Source organism: Maniola jurtina, chromosome 24 (assembly GCF_905333055.1).
Source record: "Maniola jurtina chromosome 24, ilManJurt1.1, whole genome shotgun sequence".
NCBI lineage: Eukaryota > Metazoa > Arthropoda > Insecta > Lepidoptera > Nymphalidae > Maniola > Maniola jurtina.
In genome coordinates this window covers 5,285,302-5,307,197 of record NC_060052.1, presented here as the reverse complement: position 1 = coordinate 5,307,197, position 21,896 = coordinate 5,285,302, and the positions used below count along the sequence as shown (strand labels likewise).

Here is a 21,896-nt window from a genome sequence, read left to right as displayed (position 1 = left end):
AGTCTTTGTTCTTCCCCGGCATATTGCTAACCTTTTTTTTTTTTTTTTTTTATCGTGGGGAAATCCTAATGGATACCACCGCGCCCGGGGAGGCACGGAGGTTATGTCGGACTTTTACCGACTAAAACCCCACGGCGTTCCACGCATCGCCTGATGGTCAGGTTACGGGGCCAAACACGTTCGCGCAACCTGGCCAGCGGCGGCTACTAAGGACTCTCCTCGGGGGACCAATATAGTCCCTACCCACCGTCTGAGGCACACTAGGAACACAATAGTGCGCCTCCCGACTCGGGGACTGGTTTCTTTTCGGGCGATAGACTCCCCGTGCCCATCGCCCGAGAGCCCCTCTCAAGGGGGTAGGCGGTGGTCGTGGGCGACTCGCCTACGCCCAACCCTCCTACGACGGATGGCATGAGAGCTCAAATCATCTTCTCTCATGCGCTCCGCCGCCTCCTTCTGCGACATTACCTCCTCGCAGAAGGACTCTACCGCTTCCCAAGACCTATCGCTGTTCGCCATGGCTCTGACTACGGCTGGCAGGGAGAGGTCTTGCCCCACTGTTGTCACGAGCGTCTCTCGCGACTCATCCCATGCTGGGCACTCTGCCAAAGTGTGCTGCGCCGTATCCATGGCACTGCCACACTCATGGCACTCCTCAGTAGGCTCTCTACCAGCGATCCTGCACAGGTACCTTCCGAAGCAGCCGTGCCCCGAAAGGACCTGCACAAGATGCTTTCATCTTGTGCATGATCATGTGCATCATGTGTGAGTACTCCATGCCCTCTCTCCACCCACCGTTGTAGAACGGGCTGGATCGCCGCCACTGTCATATGACCTGCGCTGGGTGATTCGAGCCTTGCCGACCATTGGTGGAGGAGCTCGACCTGCGCATTTCGCCGCCACCCAGCGATTTCAGTGGAGGTAGGGTACTCGCCCCTCAATCGAGCATCCACCCTTCGCTGGTGCATGTCTGCCAGCATCTCCGCATCCAGGTCCCATGGAGGAGTCCCTGCCAAAGCACAGGCTGCCTCACAGGAAATGGTGCGGTAACCTCTGATGACTCTGACCGCCATGACTCGCTGCGGCTTTCGCAGCAGGGTCTGAATGCAGGCGTTCAGAGCATCCGCCCAGATAGGTGCCCCGTAGAGAGCCATCGACCGCACTACTCCCGTATACATGCGGCGGCAACTGGCACTTGGCCCACCCACGTTTGGAAGAAGCCGTCCCAGCGCCCCGGCAGCCCCAATTAGTTTGGGGGCCAGGCGCCGGAAATGCTCCTCAAATTTCCATCGACTGTCGAGAACGAGTCCTAGGTACTTCATCGTTGACTCGACAGCGATGGAAACTCCGCCCACTACCAGATATTCGCCCGCTGGAAGTGCTCTCCTTGGCCCATGAAAGCACAGAGCCTCAGACTTATTGAGGGCTACTTGAAGTCCCAGCCGCCGGATACGCGCTACAACTTGGGCCACTCCAGCCGTCGCCAAGACGCGCGCTTCCCTGATATTGCTGCCTCGAGCTGTCACGAGAGTGTCATCTGCGTAGCACGTCACATCGACACCCCGCATGTTGGTCCCCCGCAGTACCCAATCATAGCCGATGTTCCACAGGAGAGGCCCAAGAACCGAACCCTGTGGAACACCGCACGACACTTCTCGCCGTACCCATTCTCCACCGTGTGCCGGATAGACAATAGCCCGGCCCGAGAGATAGGCCTCCACGATTTGCCTGAGATATGCCGGCATCGCATGGTATCTCAGCGCCTCCCTGATGCTGTTCCAAGGCAAGGTGTTAAAAGCGTTAGCGATGTCAAGAGACACCGCCAAGACTACCTCACCCCGAGAAACTGCGTCATCCGTTAGGGCCTTCACCCGTGCGACTGCGTCAATGGTGGAACGGCCCCGGCGGAAGCCGAACTGATGGTCGCTGAGACCCGGTCCTGTCTCCTCCAGGTGTTGAACAATACGCGCGGCAACCACACGTTCGAAGAGCTTGCCTACCTCATCAAGTAGCACGATAGGCCTATATGCTGATGGAGAACTGGCTGGGCGACCCTCTTTGCGTAGCAGGACCAGTTTCCCTGTCTTCCAAGGACCTGGAAACTGCCCCTTCTCCAAGCATGCGCTGAAAAGCCCTCTTAGTCGGGGCTCTAGTGGGCCCAAAACCAATGCTAATGCACGGCCGTGCACTCCATCAGGACCCGGAGCGGCGTTTTTGGATCGGAGCCGCAGCACCGCTGCCTTTAGTTCACCCTCGGTGACTTCGGGCGCGTGAGAAACGGTCTCGTCCGCTCCAGCTGTAGGCGGCGCCATATCAGGTGACTCCTGAATGACCCTTTGTGGAAACAACGAATCCACGACCATCTCCAGCTGTTGAGGCTGAAGAGTTTGTGTGAGGGGTGGTGCCCAGGGGCGCAGCTTTCGTCGGACCATTTTATATGGTCGCCCCCAGGGATCAGCGTTGAGGCTCTCAAGCATCTCCTCTTCCGCCAGCTCCTTTGCCGTTCTAATGGCCACCTGTAGGGCAACGACAGCCTCCCTGTACAGCGCGTAGAGGCGCGCCTCCTCTGGCTCATTCCGATTTCGACGGCGGCGGCTCCTTTGGTACTGGCGTCTCACTGCTACGCAGGATCTACGCAGCTGCGCTATCTCCATTGACCACCAGTACACTGCATTTTTTGGCGGGCAGGGACCGACTCGTGGCATAGCCGCATCGCAAACCTGCGTCATGGCTTTGCTGAATGACTCGGCCTCCCGTTCCACGTCCACTGGATTTTCAGATCCCGTTACCCATGCTTGAACCAATGCAGCCTCGTACAAGACCTCCTTGTTTAGGCGCTTCAATGACCAGCGAGGACAGTTGCCTCGTGAGATCTGACTTGTACCGCTTGCAGATGCTGCAGATGAGGCAACTGTGAACCGAATATATCGGTGATCGGAGAGTGTCTCCTCACCTTCCAGCACTTCCCAACCATGGACACTGCATGCCAGAGCAGCATCAACAAAAGTGATATCTACAATGGAGCCACCCTGTTGCCGCACACACGTGTAAGCCGTCCCCCGGTTCGCAACCGACAGCCCCATTGAGAGCGCCCACTCCTCGAGCTCCCTACCACGCGCGTCAGTCACCGAAGATCCCCACGCCATAGACTTGGCGTTGAAATCACCGGCGACGAGCATCCGGTCTGAGCGATTCCGATCGATTTGGGCTCCGAGGTCCACCAGAAATGACTCAAATTCCGCCAGAGTTCTATTCGGTGAGAAGTAGACGCCAATTACTGTGACGTCACCCACTTGTGCTGAGACATAACCCCGCCCCCTCACAACTCTTTCGAAGTTCGGAGATCCAGCAGCGGTCCGGGTTGTGATGGCTACCAAGCCGTCAAGGTCCCCTGCCCAATCGTCACCCGATGGGACGTAGTACGGTTCAGCGACCACGGCAACGTGTATCGACCACTCCGCTATACTCTGGAACAGGAGGTCCTGAGCTCTAGCAGAGTGGTTGATATTCCCTTGAAGAAATCTGAGAGCCATTTATTATCCTACGGCCATCTCAACCTCCTCAGCCCGATTGTTCATGGATGGGCCGGCAGACTGCGAGGAGACCCGGGGGCCATCGTCAGCTTTACCACTCTTCATTCTGGACTTTCTGGGCTGATTGCATGCGCCGCTGCCCCCCCGATGATCCGCTGGTCTACCAGCTGCCGCACACACACTACAATGTGGCGCGGCCGAACACCCCTTCGCTTTATGGCCAATCTGCCCGCAGCGGTAACAAGTGTCACTGCGGTCAGTCTCAGCGATGCACTGAGCCCTCAAATGACCCCTTTCTAAGCAGCGGTAGCACCGCTGGGGTCGTTCGTCGAGCAGATTAACGCGGGCCGAAACCCAGCCCACTAATAGTCTTCCTCCTTCAACCACCTTTTTTGCAGCCATGACTGGGCAACGCAGCCAAATCGTCCCAAGGCCCGAGGAATTGCGGACTACCTCCCCGGCACGCACCTGATCAACAGAACAACCTCCTATACGTGCCACGGTGGTCACCACGTCATTGCTGGTGACGGAGTCATCCAGGCCCGAAACACGTATATCGACGCATTTGGTGGGCCTAGAGACTCGCACAAATTCTTCACCTACTACTTCCCTGATCTTATGGGCCAGAGCATCCGCCTTCTCTCCACCAGAAGCCGCTGGGAGCACCAAAATCCGCGCTCCGGTCGCAGCCACTTTAAACCGTACCGCGGCAACGCCAAAATCAGACAGTGAGATACTTTCCTTAGCCTTTTGTATCACTTTACTATAGGAAGCTCCTTTCTCCTCAGCCCCTGGCTGCAGCGTTATAACTATCGCAGCAGAACGAGGCGGTCGGAGCTTTCGAGCCTTGTTCAAGGGTTGAGGCCGTTGCTGAGACTGTGGCTGTGATTTTGACTGGCCTTGTGGCCGCAAGGGCGGTCCATCGCCATGTGCGCCAGTTTTCGACTTCTTCTTATTCTTTTTCTTCTTCTTCTTCTTCCCCTTCTTCCCCTTCTTCCTCCCTCCAACCCTCTCCCAAAGACCCTCCTTGGGAGGGGGTTGGAAGGATGATGCAGAAGGTGGTGTATGGTGTAACTCTTCCCCGGAGAGCATCCTCTAGGACGCAACTCCTTCACAGGTAGGCTGGGGCCTGCTTGCTTTGCTGCCTTGTCTTTTTTATCTGCCGCCAATGGAGGGCGGAGTCGCTTTTCCGGGAGGAGCCTGTCCTCGAAGGAGGCCAGGCGGGCATTTAACATTTCTCCAACCTGGACCATCACCGAGCGACAGATTTCCTCTATCGGGGACGCAGCCGAGATGGCTTCAGAGCGTCGACCCTTCTTCCCCCTCTGAGAAGGCTGCGACACAGGGGGCAGCTCTTCAGCCATATCCGAGGGAGAGGGCACGGAACCCTGTTTCCGCGCACTCTCCATGTCCCTTTTTATGTCGGCGATCTCCTTACGGAGGCTGGCCATTTCAGCCTGCAAGCGCGTGTTTTCGGCTTGCAGTTTCCGGGTCTCCTCTGACATTGTGCGCGAGCTGGCATTGCTAACCTAAGCTAACTCTGTATCAAAGTTCATCAAAATTAGTCAGACAGACAGACAAACACAGTTTCGCATCTTATGTCTAATATTACTATGGATTTCTGTATAGACGGTGATCGTGCTTATTATTATTAGTATACCTTAGATTCCTTAGAAGCACAGAAGGTATCAGCTAGAGCTGATGCCCGTGACTTCGTCCGCGTGGATTTAGATTTTCAAAAACCCCATGGGAATTCTTTGATTTTCCGGGATAAAAAGTATCCAGGTTAGTTGTATAACCATGTATGAAATCAGGTCATTTGGTTGCTCTGTTGCGGCATGATTGAAGGACAAACACACTTTTGCATTTATACTTATTACTTACCTAATATGGGTTGGTTATGAACAATTATTATTATTAAATTCATTACACGATTTAAATAGATAAGTACCTACCTAATTATAGTCATTCTGTTAGATAAACACCAGTGACTACCTAGGCCTTCGCCTACAAAATTGTAAGAAAAACCAGTAAGCGCAAAATATGTTCTCGCTTCGACGGTTCCCGCGATATTGTATTCATTAAGCTGGAAACACATTCACCACACGCCCCGTTCCGACCTTCGCCAAATCTTCGGCTTCGGCCAAAATGCAAACAAACAAGTCAGCTATAGTCATCAAATAAAAAATATGCTATGCCTAGTTAAAAACTTACTGTTTACTAAGCTATTACACTGATCGCGAGCAATTTACTCTTATCCATAGAAGAGTTCTGTTCTCCATCCCCGAAGATATTCATCAGATCTTCACCTTTATATAGGACCACCTGCGAAGTATACCCTTTCAAACAAAAAAAAATCCAAATCGGTCCAGGCGTCTTTGAGTAATCGGGGAACATACATTGAAAAAAACCGGCCAAGTGCGAGTCAGACTCGCGCACACTAAGGATTCCGTACTCGGGTATTTTTTCCAACATTTTGCACGATAAATCACTTCACATAAAAATAAATAAAAATCTTTTTTAGGATGTCCAGGTAAAGCCCTTTCATATGATAGCCCACGTGGTATAGTTATCTTACTTTGAAAATTGAAACACATTTTAATTTTTTTTTAACCACTAATTCGCGGTTTTCAGATTTATTCCTTTATTTGTGCTATAAGACCTACCTACCTGCCAAATTCATGATTCAATCCAAGGTCAACGGAAAGTACCTACCTACTCTTTAGGTTTCCTTGACAGACACGACAGACGAACAGACAGACAGACAAAAAGTGATCCTATAAGTATTCCATTGTTCCTTTTGAGGTACGAAACCCTAAAAATGAATAAAATTATGATTCATTATTATTATATACTGAAATTATGATTTAATGTTAATTATAACTAAAACAATCGTGCATTAATAGAAACTATTCTTTATTAATTAATTATAATCTTATCTTAACGTTTAAATAACACATGTCGTCTAAACCAGTTTATAATAGGTACTATAACAATGCAGTTATTAATTATTATGCATAATGCCTTATCCACACTATGAGATTTTCGCTTGCATTTTGAAAATCTATTTATTATCAGCGTGAAATCTTCGCGCTTCGCTGCGTCTATACAATTATAGTCCAATAGACATCTTCTAGAATCTACATAAACCCGACCCGTCTTAGGCCACATCACCACTTTCCATCAGGTTGTCCGTTGCTGCGCGGTTTGTCATCCAATCACGCCGCAGCTGTAGGGAAACGGATCAAGTTGTTTTTTGCATGGATATACTTAGTCAGAGAAAACGTGTGGAGAGCGAAAGGCTACTTTTCATCCCGGAAAATTACAGAATTCCCGCAGGATTTTTCAAAAAATAATCTAAATCCACGCGTTCGCAGGTACCATCTAATTCTAAGGTCGTGATTACACCTGTAAGTTTTATTCACGTAATTAATTAGCAACTAAAATAAGGTAAATGTATTTATAAGAGTGTTTACATTAATGCCGTAAGTTAATCATGTAAGTAAGTTACGTGAGTAAAACTTACAGGTGTATCTGCGGTCTAGTACCTAATTAAAACTGAAAATTTTCACGTCATTGTGTGGTCTGGACCTAAGCGGCTAGCTATACCTAATTATTGCTGAATTTACATAATTTATGTATACTTAATCACCAGTATGAGAAATAAAAAACTTGTAATGATCGAATCGCAGGAAAATGCACATCTTGGCAACTCGGAAGAAATTCTTTGATAGGCATTTATCTATCGGTCTAATATCACACTAATATTATAAATGCGAAAGTTTGTGTGTATGAGTGTGTGTTTGTTATTCTTTCACGCAAATTTACCGGACGGATTTGGCTGAAATTTGCAATGGAGATAGATTATATACATTTTTAGGGTTCCGTACCTCAAAAGGAAAGACGGAACCCTTATAGGATCACTTTGTCGTATGTCTGTCTGTCTATCTATCTGTCTGTCCGTCCATTCGTCGTGTCTGTCAAGAAAACCTATAGGGTAATAACTCCCTGTTGACCTAGAATCATGAAAGGTAGGTAGGTAGGTCTTATAGCACAAGTAATACAGGAATAAATCCGAAAACCCTGAATTTGTAGTTACATCATTAAAAAAATATTGTTTAAATTTTCAAAGTAAGACAACTATACCAAGTGGGGTATCATATGAAAGGGCTTTACCTGTACATTCTAATACAGATTTTTATTTATTTTTATGCATAATAGTTTTTGATCTATCGTGCAAAATGTCGAAAAAAATACCGGATATTTTAATTACCTATAACATGTGTCTATAATTGTGCACTCTAAGATGCAATTTTGTACTTACTAGTTTTATAGCATAGCCTGAAAGTTTCATTTGTAAGTGGAAATTCCTTTATGGAACAATAAATGTCTTAAACCAGAGTACGGAACCCTCGGTGCGCGAGTCCGACTCGCACTTGGCGGGTTTCATTTGGTTTACTTGTGCTATACGACCTGCCTACCTACCTTTCATGATTCTAGGCCAACTGGAAGCACCCTATAGATTTTCAGACACGAACGACGGGCAGATATACAGACAACAAAGGGATCCTATAAGGGTTCCGTTTTTCCTTTTGAGGTCCGAAATCCTATTAAAATGTATTTATAGAACCGAGGACACATAAACCTAGTTTAAAAGTAATAGATCCTATAGTTAATTACACGCAACAATAAATAATTGCGTTTATACTTTATAGTTATTAGCTCTTTTTATTTGTCACTATTGAATGGAGGTCATCTTTATAGCGTTTAAACCGTAATGGCTGTCTTAGATTAAGTTAATAATCGCTCAAATAATTAAAAACTTCACTCATTTTACAATCACCCACGCGAGCTCCTAGAATTATTGTTATGAATTAGGTATTATGATCAAGAAAAACAGATTATTTTATTTTTTCACGCAAGGTTGTCAACCCATATTTATTAATATTTGCAACAAAAATAATAATAATAATAAACAAACTCTTTTTCTGAAAGTTAGAAACGCATCCCATCTTAGGCCACATCATCACATTCCATCAGATGTGATTGTGGTCAAACGTGTGCCTGTTACATATTCCAACGAAGACATAAGTGAAATCACTTACGCAGCGAATCAACCTTTCATACAAATCGGTTAGGCGGATGGGTTTTTGGGAATCCCGTGGGAACTCTTTGATTTTCCGGGGTAAAAAATAGCCTTTTTCCGTCCCCGGGATATAAGCTAACCCTGTACCAAATTTCGTTAGAATCGGTTAAACTGTTGGGTCGTGAAAAGGTAGCAGACACACAGACAGACAGACACACTTTTGCATTTATAATATTAGTATGTATATGGATTTAAATAATAAGGGCTACGTTATCTAAAGAGGAAATCTATAGATAGGTAATGGACTAAATGCTAGTAAATAATGAAGCAATTAGCAACAATGTAGTAGCCAATCAAATTGGACACATACGGAAAACGTTACCACACTTCACACTATAATATTATAAAGGCGAAAGTGTGTATGTGTGTGTATGTGTGTGTGTGTGTGTGTGTGTGTGATTGTGTGTGTGTGTGTGTGTTTGTTACTCCTTCACGCAAAAACTACTGGACGGATTTGGCTGAAATTTGGAATGGAGATAGATAATATCCTGGATTAGCACATAGACTACTTTTTATCCCGGAAAATCAAAGAGTTCTCACGGGATTTAAATAAATAGATTTCGAAAAACCTAAATCTACGCGGGCGAAGTCGCGGGCAAATGAAACAATTAGCAACAATGTAGTAGCCAATCAAATTGGACACATATGGTAAACGTTATTATTCATATTAGAACATGATTAATGATGTACAGCCACCAGTTTATTGCATCAGAATGATCCCATCTTTACATAAAGACTTGTTATGGTATGCATTGCAATAAACAAAGAAATAGTTATAAAAATATACAGGGTGTGACCAGACCGCTACCAAAAACTTAGGGTTATTATTGTACTCGTACAACCATTTGCCTTATCTTGTAGGTTTTTTTTTTCTCTCGTCTGGCTTTACAAAGATTAGCCAATGTCAAGTTTGTAGTTATTTGTAACAAGTTAGTTAAACTATACAAGTATGGACCCCGTCTGTGCCGGAGCTCGCCGACATACGCACGGCACCCCCTTAGAGCGCTTTCCAGTCAGTTTTAACAAAAAAAACCCTCCAAAAAGGCAGAACACTCCCGCCAGCTAACACCAACACAGACGAAGTCCATCTTGTAGGTTAGTGATTTAGCATTTTTCAAACCCGCATTGTGCGTGTAAAATTCGGGTCAATGCCTCATCTACGACACGGCATTGACTTCGAGCGACCTATTTACGGAATGTTCGTTGACCTCTAACGTCAGTCAGATGTTTCATTTGCATTATATTGTGATTTTTTTTTAAATACAGGATTTAAAAAAATCGTAGTTTTTTTTTACGGTATCTTGTCAGTAATCATCAGACACCTGTCTTCGTTTGGCTTGCGTTCTTCATACACCCTGGATTTATACCTACCTACCTACTAGTTGATCACTCAGTCGTATTCGAATTTATGCGACATATCTATCATACATACCTACATGATACTATGCTGAACAGTCTCGGCTTTGCACGGGTACCTATTTATGAAAAATTTTTCTTAGACAAAAGACAAAACGGCAAAAGAAAATGCACTTTTTTTATAACTGCCATTTTGAAATGTTTATTATTTGATGTTATAGCAGCAACAGTAATACACATTCTGTGAAAATTTCATCTCTCTACCTATTACGGTTCAGGAGATAAGTAGGTACAGCCCGCTGACAGACTGACGGACAGACGGACGGACGGATGGACGAACAGCGGAGTCTTAATAAGGTCCCGTAGGCACACTTCGCGTACGGAACCCTAAATAATAAAAAAACACCCGTCTTTGCAGAGTTTATTTATGTATAGATGGATTATTGACAGGTACCTAGGTAGTTACAAATTACTAACTCGTGAGATACTAGGACATAATTTGTATGATTACAATTTATATAATTGTAGAGGAAGTTTTATTTCCTTAATCGTCGTTTAATTCTCATTATCGGTAACACATAGGAACAATATAATATCATATTGTCCGCGACAGGTCGACATGGCAATCGCGGTATGAAGCGAAGCCTGAAAAGTGTTAGAATTGATTGTGATATTGAACGGAAAAATAATTGTTATAACAAGTGTAAATTAAAATTTTTTAACACCCCCGACAAGTGAAGGTTACAGTAACTAGAAAAGAGCTGATAACTTTCTTGGATTATTTATAGCTAAGAATACTCGACACCTTTCAACAGTTCAACCAAAAAAAAACTAAATTAAAATCGGTTCATTAGTTTAGGAGCTACGATGCCACAGACAGATACACACATACACAGATCCACACGTCAAACTTATAACACCCCTCTTTTTGGGTCGGGGCCGGGGGTTAAAAAACACTGGGCTGGGCTGAATAGGGCTGTGGTTTTATACTGGCATATCGATAAGAACTCTACCTAATAGTACGCGACAGGTTGAAATAAAATAAAATAAATAAATAAATAAATAAAATCAGGGAGGGAACCCCCACACCCGCACGTTAACCGATGCGGGTAACATGCGGGTGTGCGGGGCATCCCCTCGCCTCATACTCCGATTGCCATCTCAACCTATCGCGAACTACATGACTCACGCTTTTCATGTTCAACAGTTCCTGAAGACCCATCGCCAAGGGTTTGGCCATAATCCAACACGCTGGCCAAGTGAGGCTTGACAGACTTCATACTCCCTTGAGATCACGGAAAACTCTCAAGCATGCAAGTTCCTCACGATGTTTTCCTTTACCGTTAAAGCAAGTGAAAACGCACATAACTCTGAAAAGTTAGAGGTGCATGCCCGGAATCGAAACCCCGATCTCCAGAATAAAAAGCGGACGTCTTATAACCACTACGCATTCACGGCTCTCCTAGTACCTATCAACAATTTTTTTGATTGATGGACGTACCTTAGAAAGACCCCCTTTGAACAAATTATTATTATCCCTTCAAAATCACATCACACTTCACACTTCACACTAATATTACAAAGGCGAAAGTTGTGTGTATGTATGTGTGTGTGTATTTTCTCTTTCACGCAAAACCTACTGGACCGATTTGGTTGAAATTCAGAATGGAAGTAGATTATACCCTGGATTAACACATAGGCTACTTTTTATCCCGGAAAACCAAAGAGTTCCCACGGGATTTCGACAAACCTAAATCAGACATCAGCTAGTCAATATTAATGTGTAAATATCATCACCGCGTCTATCTCAGACGTGGAAGATTACCTCGGTACTACGGTTTTTTTTTTTATTCACTATAGGCAAGCGCTTGACCACATTCACACCTGATGGAAAGTGATGATGTGGTCTAAGATGGGACGCGTTTACCTAGAAGGTTCCTATTCACTCTTGTTTTAAAGATACCCGGATTGTAATTGGTAGGAAACACAGATCGCGGGAGAGTATTCCAAACCTTAGCCATGCGTATGAGGAATGAAGACGCAAAACGTTTCGTGCGTGTAGATGTACGTGTAGATGTATGTGTAGACGGTAGTGTTATAACTACTAATAGAACGCCTTGCTAGGTCCGTCGGTGAATGGCTATTAAGCAATTGGCTGGATTGGCCCTCAATAGACGCGCCGCTCGGACCTGGCCTGCATACAATGAACATTCCGATGATGCATTGTGCATGGTGAATGGTGATTTTCATCTTACCCAGTGCCTAAAAATGTTTTTTACTATTCCCATAGCCTTGGGAATTTCGTGAAATTCTTTCGTGGCGGATCTTTTCAGATATACAGGGTGTTTGGTAATTAGTATATAAATACGACACGTACCCATGCTACTTTGATTTGGTAAATACAATGCTGAAGTATAATGACGAAATAAAATTATAAAAATACCCATACAATATTAAAAAAAAAAAAAAAATGTCAAAGTTTTCATGACCCTAATGTGCCCTAAATCACTGAGATCGTTGGCCATCTTTAGATAGGCCAAGGCCAACGATCTCAGTGAGTTAGGGCATGTTAGGGCCATGAAAACTTGGACATAAAAATAAAAAAAAATTGTATGGAAATTTTTATAATTTTATTTCATTTATTTCGTACGTGTCGTCATTATACGAGGTGTGTTCAAAAAGTACCCGGAATTTTCGTTTTTTTCAAAAAAAATATTTATTTATTCGTCTACATCAATATGGTCCCCTTCAAATTAGACCCCCCAAAAATAATATACTTATGCCAGCGTTTTTTCCAATCTTCGAAGCACTCTTGATATTCACTTTTTGGTATGATCACTCTCAGCGATTCGGCCTTTATTTCTTCAATCGAGGAAAAACGCCGTTCTTTCATGGGTCTCTTCAACTTTGGGAACAGGAAAAATTCACACGGAGCCATATCTGGTGAATATGGAGGTTGTTTTTGGCCAAAAAATTACGAACATGCAACGACGAGTGAGAACGACGAGTGAGTTTTGGAATTAATTTTGCTGCCACTCGTTTCATGCCCAAAACATTTGAAAAAAATGTTATGATATGAGCCAATTGATATGCCAACTTCATCAGCAACTCGGTGATTCTCAGATTTGGCGCAAATCACATATCAGGTCAAATAAAAAAATAATGAATTGCATTACAAAAGAACTCTTGTATATTCAGCTACGGGTGCCCCAAAATTCAAAATTGTAACTACAAAGGTTACTTCAGAAATAATATTTTTGATATTAAAAACTCACCTCCTTCTGCGGGTAAAACAGGAGTCTCAGGAAAAATCGCTATGATTTTCAAAGAAGACGGTTTTAAACGAGCTCGAGTTTTTCACATATTAATATATACATCCTGAGAAGCAATTAAAATGCATTTTCACACGTACGAATCATTTAATTACGTCATAAAAAAATAACAAATGTTTGGTACAGAAAAAAAGTCATTACCTGCAACTGAGATGGCACCTCCAAAATATCCTTCTAGTATACATATTGCCTTCCGTTCTCCCCTGCCCCGTACTAAGCCATAATCAGTCTATCTAGGCATGTTGCGGAAAGTGGCCGTGCACTTGTAGAAAAAAAAATATTTACGCTTTTAGTGCCAAAACTGGTGTTTGGCACGACTTTTCACTCTTTACCTTCAACATCATTTTAGGACAAATAATTAGTTTTTCTTAATAATTTTATCTTCTTTCATGCACTAATAACAACATAAGTATGTAGTTTGATGTTCATATATATTGCATTTTAAAATACGACGTTAGACAATTAAAACTGCCAAAACCTCATTTACGCTCTATCATTACCGTAATTTTCCTTCCGTTTTTAAATTGAAGGTAATGATGTTGAATTGAAGGAGGTGATCAATTTTTCAGGAAATAATGTTGTTCCAAAATTGTGTAATTTTCTTCATATCCTTTGACATTAAATCACGTGACAAAATATTAATCTTCAGTAATTCTTTAACTTATCAGTTGAATTAGTAGCCCATATTGTTCCAAGCAATTTAGAAATAACTATTCAAAATTATTGCACCTCGTGGTATTTCAATATTAAAAATAACCATCATATATTGATTTTAGAAACTACCATAGTGAAAAGAAATAGTCAAAAAACGCGCGAAAAAAAATTAGCGCAGGCTAAAAACACAAAAAACAACTAAAAACGAAGAACTAAAGAAAGATCTAGAAAAATATGCGAAACGTAAAGAAGAATGATGGAGTCCTTTCATTCCTTCTTGGATATTAGGGCTGCAGCAGTTGTATTCTAGGTCTCCCTACGTTTGCTTGCTGTTTTGACATGGTTCCACGAGAATTCCACTCTTTTAAGGTCTGCTTCAATGGGCCTCCTCTAGGAGTTTGTTGTTCGACCAGGTCTCATTTGACCGCCAGGCTGCCAGGTAGGCAGGTTTCAATAAATGCCACTTGAGCAACGTTTTCTTCCTCTCTTCGCAAAATATGCCCGACCAATCACAATCGCCTCAAAGCTATTTCCTTATTAACTGGGAGTTGCTGGCATTTGTACCACAAGTCCTCATTTCTGATCGTGTTAGACCAGAAAATGCGGGGAATAACACTGAAACTCTTATTGTGGAAAACCTGAATTCTGTGGATTAGCGATATAGTTGTTTCCACGTTTCACACCTGTATAAGAAGACTGAATTTACAAGCGATTCAAACAGAGAGAGCTTTAGCTTTTATAATCCAGTTATTGACATCAGCCTTGGCACCGCCGCTAGGAGAAATGATGCTACCGAGGTTATAGAACTCCTCCACCTGTTTAATTGGTTTGTCTTCTAAATAAAATGGTTCTGAAGCAGTAGAACTTATCCTCATCTTCACTGTTTTCTTTGTGGTAATCGGCAGACTAGTTAAGGAACTTTGTCTTGTAGGTATTTTGATTTAGACTTAATGTATTCGAGTCAATCTGATATGAGAACAAGGTCATCCGCATAGTCAAGGTCTTCAAGTTGCCTACTGCTCCATGATATCCCTTTCGGACTATTGGTGACACGACGCATAACTTCGTCGATAAGCAAGATAAATAACAGTGGTGAGGAAGACATCCTTACTTAACTCTACGGATTATTTTGAGACTAAAGAAGAATAGAAAATCAAAACTCTTTGTTGACTCCAAGACAACAAAGAGTACAGAGAAAAAAAAATACGTGAAAATTAAAAAAACATATAAAAAAAATAAAAAGAAGTAAGCCGATTGAGAAAATACTGTTTAAGATAACAAGGGATTTAGAAGAAAATCATCCACAGAATAATAATGTGCTCCTTGTGAACATACTACTCCTATAGTAATAAAAGATGTTATTTATTTGTCAAAACCTCTACAATTGACGTCAAGGGCTAGCTTTGTGTAATATACATTGTCGATGGTGTATGTCAATAATTATTAGGCTTTTGTTTCGACGGTTTGACGTGTTTTCGAATAAAATGGCGTATCGAAATGACCATGGTTATTAACTTTTTGTAGTACATTTCAGTGGCGACGAGGATGGGATTATATAAAAAACCTTTACAAGAAACTCTATCAGTTGAAACAAATAAAACGGAAGAAGTTTCCAGGAAAGTCAGGAATTCACCAAAAGTAAAAATACTTTCTGATGTATGTTTCCATTGGACTAATACTCCTTTCTTTATTAATGGCAGATTACCTCTTAAAGATAGTACGCGTACGACTGATACTGGTCATGTCTGAGAACATGCCCCAGATAACCGACCTTTCTGCATTTGATCGCCAAAATTAGGTCTCTATCTTTACTGATGCATCTTTGTCATTTTTATTTTTTGAACCCAACTTACTCGCAGTTATTTTCAGTAGCAGTTGCTTATTGCGCAGTACTTTTTTCATTTTCATGAATAATTCACGGGCAATTTCAATTCAGGTCTTTATTTCAGAATCTGGATCCCATTCTTCATTTACCCATGTACCAAGATATTTGTGCATTGAAACTCTTTCGAGTGTTGTACATGTGAGAGTTCTTAATGAGGTTTGTTGCGGTTTTCTTGATACTGTACATAAACTTAGTCTTTGAGAGATTCATGCTTAGACCCGACTTTCTGCTACATTTATAAACGCTATCTATTATTTTCTAAAGATCTTGGGAACTAGAAGCTAAAAAAACAGTATCATCAGCGTATCTAATATTATTTATATTTATTTGTTTACCTTGACATCCCATTCCTTATTTTCCAATGCTTCTGAGATGATAGCGTCTCAGTATGAGTTGAACAGAAGCGGAGATAAGATGTGTCCTTGTCATACCATATGGCCTACCGCTACTTCATCTGTTTCCTCAACTTCAACTATTACTGTCCCAGTCTGCCACCAGTAAGGGTTCTTAATGATCTTTATTTCCTTGCCAACGAGTTCAACATACTGCAAACGACGAATAAGTACCACTTGATGTACACGGTCAAAGGCTTTCTCATAATCAATGAAGGAAATTCATACATCAGTTTGCATGTCTCTATATTTTTGGACTAGTACGTTTATAGCAAATAATGCTTCTCAGGTTCCAACACCAAATCTCAATCCAAACTGACTCTCATTGAAGTAGTTGTCACATTTATTTCTAATCCCTTAAGAGCTGATAAGTAGAAACATCTTTGGAACATGACTCATGAGGCTGATAGTGCGGTATTCATTGCATGTCTTAACATTCCCAAGATGTTGCAATGATTCCCTTGACATGTGTCTGCGAACATATTATTTTCTATAAATCGTTTTACAAATTCTTTTTGACTTCAGGGTCCACAAAAGGGTGGGTTTAACTTTATCATCAACTAAAATGTTTATATACGACACCCATCGTAGGTCTACCATTTCTATGCAAATTAAAATAATCATGTTTTCGCTCATACTGTTCTATCACCAAACATTTGTTTTCGTGATAATATGCTCTCGCAGCATGATTATTTTATACATTTCAAGTAAAATTTATAGGTGATGATATGTCTGGAATAATATTTTTGTTAAAGTTTGCAATATTTCCGTTATTAATTCTGTTTACTTGATTAATAAGATGAAGAAACACGTTATTTTTTGAAAATGAAATATTGCTTCATTACCATCAGATAAACATCAACGCCTTCTCCACCAAAATCATTACCAGCACACTAGAAATCATTACCTTCAGTAACTGAAAATTTCAAATGCATATATCTCTGAAATTCATGGGTGCAATTTGATATAACTTGGTCATTCTTTTTAATTTTACCTATATTTTAGTTTAGTTCAGCAATTTTCACAATTTAAAAAATTCTCTTATTTTCTCCGATTTGCGCCAAATCAGAGAAGTACCCAACTTCTCTAATTGTGATTCGGCGTTCATTCATAACAATTTTTTCGACTTTTTTTCACATTTTCATCGATTTTATTGACGTGCTGGGTCGACCGGAGCGTTCGTCATCTTCAACGTCTTCGCAGTAATCTTGGAAACGCTTATACCACTCGTAAACACTTGTTTTTTTCATAGCAGACTCACCATAGGCTTTTTGTAACAGTTCACACACTTTGTTACACTTCATTTCATTTTATACGCAAAATTTAATACAAATTCTTCGACTCTTCCATTGTTTAAACAAGCAAAAATCACCGAGCTCATAAAAACCGTCGGACCTTAGCGACTACCACAGACAAAGTAAACAGTAAATATAGCTGAAAATTTTATCATACTTTAGGGGCATGAATAACACACGGTCTCTCCAGACCCGCGAAATTTAAAAATTCCGGGTACTTTTTGAACACACCTCGTATACTAATTACTAAACGCCCTGTATTAGATACTAGATGGTGCCAGCGACTTTATCCTCGTGGATTGAGATTTTTTTAAATCCCGTGGGATCTCTTTGCTTTTCCGGCATAAAAAATTCCTGTCAGTTCTCGGGACGCAATAGCTACCTCTGTTCCTTTCATATACTTAAATGAATTAAACGGATGGGCTTTTAAGAATCCCGTGGGAACTCTTTGATTTCCCAGGATAAAAAGTGTCCTACCCCGAGATGTAAGCTAACTCTGTAACCTTTAATAAAAACTGGTCAAACTGTTGAGCCGTGAAAAGCTAGCAGACAGACAGACAGACAGACACACTTTCGCATTAATAATATTAAGTATGGATTAGGCTATTGACACATCAATTATTTTGGACGCACAAAAAGTGCTTCAATTGCTTCCTCATTCCTACTCGTATCGTAAGTAAGGTTTTTTCGGCTAAAAAGCTCTTCCGGCTTCCAAGTTACCTTACCAATAAAGAGTTAACTAGCGTCTTTTATCACCCGACTACGACAAAGGGTTATGTTTTTAGCAGTCTGTATGTATGTATGTATCCGATTCTGTGTGTTCCACCGTAGCGGCTACGGTGACTATTGAGCTATATATGACTACTGGGCTGATTTTGATAAATGGGATATCAATTGATACGTTGTAAAGGTGCGGGTTTCACAAACTATATTTTATACGAAAAAATTTGAGCTAAACATGAAAAAAATGGGCGTCTCCAATTTTTTTTTTTTAAATTGTACCTATCGAGTGGGATGTGTCAAATGAAAGAATAGGAAATTCTGCGTGTACTATAACCAAGCGACGGAAAAGCAATCCGTCGCTCCATCGTCCGCTCACTACTGAGCAAGGGTCTCCTCTTAGGCGCATCTATAGAGTGCACTTTGACTTTGCTCAGTCTAGTAACTGTCACTTGTCAAAGTGCAGATTGGCAGACTTTACATACCTTTGAGAGCGTTATGGAGGACTCGCAAGCATGCAGGTTCTCTCCGGATGTTTTCCTTTATCGTTAAATAAGTGATATTTAGTTATTTAACACATAACTCCGAAATGACGAGGTGCAAAGGTGGGTTCCCAAAACGAATAACAGTGTGACTCGTTGGGAATTTTTCGAAAATGTTCTTCCAACTCCTTGCAATTTTTTATCCATTGTAATTCCCAACGAGTCACACTGTTAAACCCCAGAACCCCAAATAGGAGGCCGACGTTTTACCCACTAGACTATCACCGCTTTGAAGATTAAACTTAGCTGTTTTCTTTTCTTCCTCAGATAGACCATGGGCTCACTGCCGCGCGTGTCGGTGGTGACGGGCGCGCGCGTACCCGTGCCGGCCGCACCGCTCACCGAGCACCTGGCACGAATGGGCGGCGTCGACAGAACTGCGCTCATTTACTCAGGTAACCATAGAGTAGGATGTATGGTTTAACTCACAGTGCACGAGTATAGCAGCTGATGGAGAAGTGATTAGTGGACAGTCAAGCATACCACAATACGAGTACTAAAGTGACAAGAAGTACCTACTTATCTACCGATCTATCAAAAGCATCATATTATGTAAGAATTTCTTCTTACTTAATATGATGCTTATAGTAGGTATCTCGAGGATGCAACAATCTTTATTATGGTTTGGAGTACGTGAAAAGAAGAGGTTAAAGAACTGGGTATTTTGGTAGAGGGGTTCTTCAAATGTGACTAGAAACAATTTTTTTGTGAAAGTCATTTAGCGCTGCGCTGTGATTGCTATTTGAAAATAACAGGAGTAAGTAAAAGGGTCTTGACCTAAAGTCAGACAGACAGACGGACAACGAAGTATTCCTATCAGGGTTCCTTTTTCTTTGAGGAAAAATTCTAAATATTAAGCTTAATGCTTGGTAAAATTATGTGATCCAATATTTTGCTGGCCTCCAGATGAAACCTGCAACGTACGAGTGAGCTATGCAGAGCTGGAAGGACGCACGAATGCCATGGCGAGAGCTGTGGCGGCGCACGCGCGTCCGACCGGCCCCAATCGAGACCAGGACTATGTCATTGCTGTATGCATGCAGCCTACGCACAAGTAAGGCCTCAATAGCTCAACGGTTATAGGAGCGGACTGAAATCTGAAAGGTCGGCGGTTCAAACCCCACCCGTTGCACTATTGTACCCACTCCTAGCACAAGCTTAACGCTTAGTTGGAGGGGAACGGGGAAGTCATGATTAAAAATGGCTAATTATATTCTTTAAAAAAAAAAGTAAGGGTAGACACTTTTTGCACAGAACACTTAAATCACACATTCTTATAGCACAAGTAAAGGCATAAATCTGAAAACCGCGAATTTGTGGTTACCTACATCATTAAAAAAAAATGTGTTTCAATTTTCAAAGTAAGTTAACTATAACAAGTGGGGTATAATATGAAAGGGCTTTACTTGTAAATTCTAAAACAGATTTTTATTTATTTTCATGTGCAATAAGTTTTTGATTTATCGTGCAAAATGTTGGAAAAATACCCAAGTACGCAACCTTCAGTGCGTGAGTCTGACTCGCACTTGGCCGGTTTTTTTCCTTTACTTGTGCTATAAGCCAAATTTCATGATTCTAGGTCAACGGGAAAGACCGTCATCGAAGGGTTCCTTTTGAGTTACAGAACCGTAAAAACACGGTAATATTAAAAACGTACCCAATTTTTTACAGCACAGTCATAGCCCTGTTGTCGACTTGGAAAGCTGGTGCAGCGTACGTACCCATGGAGCCGAGCTTCCCACAAGGAAGAATCACGCACATCTTAAAAGACGCCGAACCATCACTCATCATATATGACGACACCGGTAAGTTTTTCTAACTAATTAATGAAATAAGATTGCCTGGTTTTATAATTAACTAGATGATGCCCGCGGCTTCGTCCACGTGGTTTTAGGTTTTTTAAAAACCCCCTGGAAACTCTTTAATATTCCGGGGTAAAAAGTTGCCTAACTATGTCAATTTCCGGGACGCAAGCAACCTCAGAACCTACTTTCATATACCTACCTAAATCGGTTAAAGTACGGATAAATCTTTAAGAATCCCGTGGGAACTCCTTGATTTTCCGGGATAAAAAGTAGCCTATGTCCGTGCCTGGAATGTAAGCTAACCCTGTACCTCATCAAAATCGGTTAAACTGTTGGGTCGTGAAAAGCTAGCAGGCAGACAGACATACTTTCACATTGATAATATTATTATTTACATTTACATATCTGTAATTGCCCTTCGATTGTGTAAGATGAATACGCGTTGTATTCATCGTCATCATAATCAATGCTAAATTGTGCGTCTTGATTGGCTGTGAAAAAGTTTGAACAGCGAATTCAAAGGTACGAATACGTTTTTTTACACAATCGGGGGACTGATATTACAGAGTGTCAGATGGTCAAGCCTTACATCCGACTTTCATCCCATGCTGTATTGATGTAGCCTAAAATATACTAACGGCCTAACAATTGCAATTATTAATTGCAATATAGGTATTGTCATGTTGTCACAGCTTAGGGGTGAAAGATTAATGGAATAGTTATTAGGGTTCCGTGCCCGATGGGTGCCAACGAGACCCTATTACTAAGACTAAGCTCTCCGACTGTCCGTCCGTCCGTCCGTCTGCTCTCAGCGGGCTGTATCTCGTTAACTGTAATGGGTAGAGAGCTGAAATTTTCACAGAATGTGTATTTCTATTGCCATTTGCCGCTATAACAACAGATAATAAACATTTCAAAATGACCGCAACGAAAATTACAATAAATTTAAAAATCTTATTTCTTGTACTATGGTATACGGAACCCATCGTGTGCGAGGCCGACTCGCACTTGTCCGATGTTAATTTATTAGGTAATATTGTTTACAGCAAAACCATCAATGTTCGCCGGTAGTGGAGTTCCAGCGATATCCTTTGAAGAGTTGTCTTTGGAAGCCAGTGCATTACCAGCAGACCGGCTTAACGATGAAGAAGTCCTGGTAAAGATGGATGCTGATTCCATCGCCATTGTTCTGTATACTTCTGGAAGTACAGGAATACCAAAAGGTCAGTCATTTCT

At 42.1% G+C, this 21,896-nt stretch overlaps 1 protein-coding gene across 2 annotated transcripts in view; it reads left to right on the top strand.

Annotated features, from left to right (window-relative positions):
* Positions 1-21,896, top strand: part of LOC123877876 (linear gramicidin synthase subunit D) — a 55,310-nt gene that overhangs the window by 20,613 nt on the left and 12,801 nt on the right. The window contains exons 2-5 of one of the 2 annotated variants that reach the window (XM_045924810.1): positions 19,127-19,250; positions 19,762-19,909; positions 20,527-20,660; positions 21,707-21,883. In XM_045924810.1, the coding sequence (XP_045780766.1) occupies positions 19,130-19,250; positions 19,762-19,909; positions 20,527-20,660; positions 21,707-21,883 (580 nt within the window). In that variant the 5' untranslated portion in view covers positions 19,127-19,129. Of the gene's footprint in view, positions 1-19,122; positions 19,251-19,761; positions 19,910-20,526; positions 20,661-21,706; positions 21,884-21,896 lie in introns of both variants that reach the window. The other variant, XM_045924809.1, reaches the window with a different exon arrangement.